The following is a 6858-nucleotide window of genomic DNA, read 5'->3' as shown; positions in this document are numbered from 1 at the left end:
AGCTGCAGAACACTGCCCTCGCTTAAGGCCCTAGGCCCAATCCTCAGCACAATGACTACCAGAACAAAAGGGAAAAAAAGAGGAAAAAAGTCACATTTAACCAGTGAATTAGGCCAGTCTTAAAGGATCTGAGCTCTTTTATTCTATAAAGAAACACGCTCGCCACCCCGCCACACATGAAGATTAAATAGTCCTCTAGTGGTATTCCTCAGCATCCTTTGTTTTTGAGGTTTTATCTGTTTGAGGTTAGAACTCAAGGCCTTGTGTACACCAGGCAAGTTCTCAGCCACTGCGCTCAATCTCCAGTCTGTACTTGAGATTCTCAGTTCAACGCACGAAAAGGCTAAATCTGGTTAACTGCAAGTCTTGCTGAGATGACATGGCTGCGATGTCATTTTCAACAGGGAAAAGATGTTCATTCTTATTTCCATAACCTAATATTGGTGATTCTACTGGTTGAGAGAAGAATCTGCTTGCTCCTACAATAACTATCCAACCCTGTGACGTCACAATAATGCAGAAGAAGCTCCCAGCCAAGGTTGCTGCTATATGCTGTGAGAGGGAAAGGGAACGGAACAGAAAGTCCCGTGGGTCTGTGAGGAGCAGAAGAACCACAACCAAGATGGTTTGCCACACTTTCTTTTTGTTCTTTAATAAATTATAAATACTTTATCCACTTATCAAAGTGCATCAAGGAACTTCCAAAATATTTACTCTTCTTCATTCTTCAGGGATTTTTCATTCACAGCGTAGGCCACCTGCAGAAAAGATTTTATTTCAGAAAGTCAGAGTTCAAACATCAAACCAGACCTTGGGATTTAGGGACTTAAGACGGTCAGAAATAAATGCTTCCCTGAAACATTAAATAACTGTCACAGTTCTTCTAAACAAGGCATGAAACAAAGACTGCTTTTCAAAACCCTAGTTTAGCTTAGCTAACAGCACCCTAAACTGTTCATTACAGTACCTAATCTTTACAAGTTTTTGGTGAGGTAAAAATGCCATTTTTCCTAGAAGTACTTTCAAAAACAGGCCAAGGCACTGTGCTTTTAGACATGCACGTCTTTGCTGGTTCAAGAACTGCTGGGAACACTGTTAGAGGCGGAAGGAAGGTCAGTTCAGTACAGTTCCTGTGGGAAGCTCCTCCTTGATCCAAGGGCAAATAAAGAAAAGCCTCTGGGTCCACAGCCAAGATCCAGAGAGAGAGCAGCAGAGGACAGCGGGGCTGGCCTGGGCTCCGCAGAGCCAGGCCTCTCCATAGCCCCTCATCCACCCCACCCTAGTCTCTAAGCAAGAAGACAGAGCAGCATTGAAAAGATGGTTACTCAGGCGCCAAGTTTAACTCAAGAGCTTCCTAAACCTGTTCCCTTTGTTTAGATTTTAGACAGGAAGTAAGCCTCACCAAGACACAAACATCTAAATTCCCTTTTCCTTAGGAGATTGAAGAAAGAACAATACACTTAAGCAAAAGTCTGATCAGGAAAAGGAACCAGAAATAGAGCTATGCCCCATTTCAACAGCCTGCACACCTCTTGGTACCAGCTCCATATCAGAAGGGGCTAACTGAAAGAGGATATAAACTCCTGGTTCTTCTCTGGGTGGGGGGTCCCTGGCAGGTGGGACTATCTTTTGCATTGTGGCATTTCAGAGAGTCTTAACAGGTGATCCCTATAATGCATTATCTTGAGATACTTTTTCTTTTCTTTTTTGTTTTTCGAGACAGGGTTTCTCTGTGTAACAACCCTGGCCGTCCTGGAACTGGCTCTTGTGGACCAGGCTGGCCTTGAACTCACAGAGATTCACCTGTCTCTGCCTCCGAGTACTGGGATTAAAGGTGTGCACCACCACGGCCAGGCTCTTGAGATACTTTTGTAAATAATATATGCATAAAATAAAGTTCATACCGGGTGGTGGTGGCACGTGCCTTTAATCCCAGCTCACAGGAGGCAGATCTCTTGTGAGTTCAAGGTCAGCCTGGACTACAGAACAAGTACCAGGATAGGCTCCAAAGCTACAGAGAAACCCTGCCTCAAAAAAAAGAAAAAAAAAAGACAAACAAACAAAGTTCAAATAAACAAACAAATAGCAGCATCACCAAGACTTTAATTTTATTTTAGTGGGTTTCCACATTTATTTTGACCTTAAAAGCAGGAAGGGAAGAGCCACCTACTCACTCCCTGATATTTCTAATTCGATGCTGATTTGTCTACCTTGGCTCTCGGTGAGAGAACACTGTATGACTGAAGACTGCCTAGACTCACTACCAAGATACCTATTTTTCTTTATAGTTTCTGAGTCTCTTCTTTTGCTACCATTAAATCTTCAGAAATTTGCTATTTGGCATAGTCCCTGTTTCTTCAGTGCTAGGAGTTGGAGTCGGCAGGTAACACGGCCTGTGAGTTCTGGAAAGTGTCCCTTAGGTGTTCCTGAGGTCCAGCTCTAGTGAGAACCAGTGACTGATGTAGAGTCACTTGAGAGAGGGCAGAAGAGGGGATAACTTATCCCCAACTGCTGTGCCTGCTCTGATTGAGATCCACTTAGGTTTTTGAATTAAGGAGCTTTTATGACAATACCCCAAGTTTGTGAAGTGCTTTTCCTCTGAAGAGGTTCTCAGAAGAGATAGTCTAGCAGTCCAGGAGACAGGGCAGGCAGGCGGCTGTGCTGGAGTCTAGTGCATCGAGGCTTGGCTGGGAGGTGTGCTCCCACGCACCCCAGCAACAGATCCTTTTCATTAGTAGTCACCCTAAGTCTGAACTCAAGGTAATGTAGAACCCTAAAATGAGCATGCTGTGAGGACCTCTGTTTGGAGAACGTAATCCCACCACCACCCTTTCACAGCACCGCCAACTCCCCCATGATGCTCTGGGCAAGACTTAACACAACTGAGGAGAATGTGCCAGAGCGCGGAGTGAGCGTTCCAATGTACAGATGCTGGGGCCTGTGCCTTCCACCACCTTCTCCAGAAACACTTCCAGGACACTCATCTCCTTTCTGTACTTCAAAGACCAAGAGCACTCATGCGCGACATTCCAAAGAGAGGTGAAAGAGAAGGAAACCAGCTCTCCACCACTGCTAAACTGGAATGTGGCCTTGGTATCTCCCTGCTGTCATTAAATTAGGGGTGGCAGGGAGGTGTGACTTGAGAGCAGCACAAATAGATCTGCCTGGAGGCTGGGCTTCCAGTCCCCCTCCTGCTCAGCCCACCTCAGGAATCCTGCTGCACTGAACCCCATTAACTTCTCTCATTCACTCATTCCCTTAATTAAAGACACCCTATTCAGCACCCACTACATGCCAGGCTGTGGTCTAGGTGTTAGGGACAGGCTGGGGGTGAAACCAGATGCTTCCCAGAGCGCAGATCCTGGCTGGAGGGAAGCAGGGTGGTCCCTGGAAGAGGATGCTCAGTACACAAGTGGTGACTAAAGACACAGCAGCCGCCAGCCACTCACTATTAACCTTCTAAATTAAGAACTTAGTTCCCTGGCCTCATGAGGCCCAATTCAAGTGCTTAAAAGTCACCCATGGCTGGTGCTGACCATCTGGGGAATGTGGCCACAGGACACCTCTACCATCACAGGTGGTACTGGATGCGGCTGGAACAGTCAAGGAAACACATCCCTACTTCATGTGGGGCACGGAGGAAAAGCCTCTCTAACGAGACCTCAAAACAGCAACTGGAATAGAACAGGGCACTGAACTTCCCACAGCCTGAGTCCCTCTTACTGTAACGTAATCCTAAGGCGCTCAGCCAACCAGTTCTCAAAAGCTTCATATTCTAGCTCGGATTTACTGGCTGCTCTCAAGCTGCTGCCATCACTTACTGCCCCCTACTAGGGACTGAAGTTACTGTTTGAGTGCTATTTAAACAGGCTGGATAACCAGGCAAGCTGCCTCCCGGTGCCTCGGAGCTAATCCTGTGGAGCAATGCGGACTCTAAGCTATATGGTTCACTCACCATGTCATATCTTAAATCCCAGCGCTCGCATGCACTCCTTGTGGGCCTCGATGAGATGGCCGCAGTGCTCTTCTCCTTTCTCGATGATGCTGTAAGATAAGACGCACTAGTTACCTAGTAACTAACGGTAAGCACATGCGTGGAGCGTACATGGCAGAGCAGGAGAGCGGGGCCGAGCACACAGAATGCGGCTCAAGTTACGAGCAAAACTCTGCTATACCGAACAGCTTGGCTCCTTTGCTCTAGCTGTTCTTACGATGGGTCCACGCCCATAAAGATGTTCCACAGAACTAAGGTTCTGAGGTTTGTTTTTATTGTTGTTTGGGGAAGGTTCTAACTGGATGAAATAATTACACATAGCAAACGATATCTTTAGTCTACACCCAAAGAATAAACATTTCTTTAAAATGAAATAAACTGAATAAAACATTTACATGAAATGAAGGGAAAAGGGAAGAGCTTAACTTGGGGGCCTATTATCACACAGAAATTAACTTCCTGTTTCTCCTTACATCCAAACACACTTAAACCTATTTTTAATCATTAAACACCCGACAACATAAACATCCAAAAGGATCTGGTAGCCAGGAGCCACAAGATGAATCCTGCTCGAGGACTTAGCTTTGGAGTTCATCAAAGTCCATCAGCGAAGAGAAAGGAAGACAGTTCCAGCCAAGTTTTTAAAGCAGGAAGAAATATAAACTTGTAATGACCCACATTGTGCCCATCCATCAAAACAGCATTGGAAGTTAGGACTCTGGCAGTGACATTAAGACCGTCTGCCATGCAAGGCCAAAGTGGCTGGCACTAAGGAAGAACAATCATTTCTCCTAGTGTTTGAGATCTCCAATGTGTAGCCAGGGAGCTGAAATCCACCCTTGAAAAAGTCGTCAGGGAAGGCAGGGATGGAGCGAGCTTACTCACACTAAATAGAATCCTTCTTTGAAAGATTAAGGGACATTTCACTGATAAAATCTATAAAGTAACCCAAAGGCCCAGAATGTACTGGCACATGCCTGAAACCATGTTTGGGAAGCTAAGGCAGGAGAATCCTGAGTAGGAGGCCAGCCTGGGCTACATGTCAAGACCCCATCTCAAAGGAAGTTGGGAAATAGGGAGGGTCTACTATTAAAATCTTTACCAGCAGATGAGGCAGACTGAGTGGGATGACGAGGAGTCCCGCATAGCAGAAACCCTACAGAAATGCTGGACTCGGTCAACACACATGGGAGGCAGACATGGTAAGTACCCTGCTAAAGCTGAAGAATCGGGAGTCAAGGTCTGTCTGTATTTCTAAGCTCTCAGCGTTTCCATAAGCAGGTATTACCTCTGCAAAACCCTCAGCATCAGACCGCTCTTTAAATTCTCCACTTCCAGTAGGGCTTGCAAAGTGGTCACTCTCACTACACCAACGAATAATTTCTCTTTTGTCTATGTTTTTTTTTAAAACATGGTCTCACTCTGTTGCTCAGGCTAGATGAACTGTGGCAACCCTCCTGCCTCAGTCTCCTCGGTACTGAGATTACAGGCTCGAGCACCCGTACCTGTTTCTACTATTACTTCATTACTTTGATGGGAGAAATAGCTGGAGATGCATATTCACATCATTTGAGGGCTCCTCATGAGATCTGCTCCAGAACTGACACTTCATCAAAGTGAGAAAAACCAAAACTTTTGCGACTTGATAAGCATTAATGTCACCTATACTGTAGACAGGCTTTTAAAATATGTATTTGCTTTTATTTCATGTGTAAGGCCAACATGTCTGTTTGTACAGCAGGTGTATGCAATGCTGGCAAATGCCAGCAAAAGCCAGGAGAGGCTGTCGGACTCCTCTGGGACTGGAGTTAAAGATGCTTATTAGCTACCAGGTGGGTGTTGGGAATCGAAACCAGGTCCTCTGGACCAGCAACCAGCGCCCTTAAAACACAGAACCGTCTCTCCAGCCCCAGACAGACAGGCTGACTTTTAACCTTCGGCCTTTTAAAAGGGGATCCTTACAGAAATGTATCTTGTGTATCCTATTCGCGCACATTTTGAAAAAAATTCTCAGAAGTTACCTGAAATTTTTTACTTTAACCTTGCTAAAGGTATCAGAGCTAGCGGTATAGTAATGGCTGGTAACAAACCTCCACATAGTTTAAGTTCCTTCAAGTCAAGTAGCATCTCTACTCACTTCTGTATATCTGGACCTAATACCTAAGAAGGTTAAATGACACTGCAGCAAGGAAGGAAGGACGAGAACCTTGGGGGCCAACCCGATCTCTTGCCCTCTCCCGTTACCCCTAACGGAGCCTGAGGGGCGCGCTCAGGGAACAGAGACGACTGCGAAACTATGGGTTCCCGTTACTCCGGAGGGCCAGGGGGCAGAGCGGAGGCGAGCGTGCGGAAGCCCAGCCGTCCCTCCCCGGCCGCGCACTGACCACGCATCGCGCGCCTTCTTGGTCTCCGGGCAGGCGCAACATGGCTTCAGCGGCTTCTTCTCCTGAACCTCAGGCGGGGCAGGGCTGGCGGCGGCCAGACCCGGCATCTTTCCAGCGAGACGCAGCAGCCAGTGCACACGCGCAAAGACCCCAAGCGGTGGCGATCTGCACTCACTTTTCGCAGTCACGCGAAAGGAGAACAGGAAGTCCCGCCTCTCAGAACGGAAGCGAGCCTAAGATGCGCGTGCGCGAAAGAAGCCGTACGAGGGCTTTGACCCAAGGGCATGGTTTCTTCTGCGCAGGCGCAAAGGTTAAAAGGTCACCCAGTGTTGCTTTTGAGATAATTTAATCGCAGCATTTTTTTTTCTTTCTCTTTCCTCGCTGCAAACTGTCACGTGTGCGTACCCGTTCTTTTCTGTCCTTCAAATTCATGGCTTCTCTTTTTTTCTTTACTAATTGTTATTGCATGCCTATGTGTAA

General features: G+C 46.7%; 1 protein-coding gene across 1 annotated transcript; it reads right to left on the bottom strand.

Annotated features, from left to right (window-relative positions):
• Window positions 1–623: 623 nt before the first annotated feature.
• On the bottom strand, window positions 624–6586 carry Cox17 (cytochrome c oxidase copper chaperone COX17). The gene is made up of 3 exons (XM_075962411.1): window positions 6379–6586; window positions 3956–4044; window positions 624–758 (listed from the first exon to the last, which is right to left on the bottom strand). Exons 1-2 carry the CDS (start codon window positions 6483–6485, stop codon window positions 3960–3962), a joined length of 192 nt encoding a protein of 63 aa, XP_075818526.1. The 5' UTR covers window positions 6486–6586; the 3' UTR covers window positions 624–758; window positions 3956–3959.
• Between the last annotated feature and the right edge of the window lie 272 nt (window positions 6587–6858).

This window comes from Microtus pennsylvanicus, chromosome 1, assembly GCF_037038515.1.
Source record: "Microtus pennsylvanicus isolate mMicPen1 chromosome 1, mMicPen1.hap1, whole genome shotgun sequence".
Taxonomy (NCBI): Eukaryota; Metazoa; Chordata; class Mammalia; order Rodentia; family Cricetidae; genus Microtus; species Microtus pennsylvanicus.
Note: the sequence above shows the minus strand (reverse complement) of the source record. Positions and strands in the feature narration are given on the sequence as shown.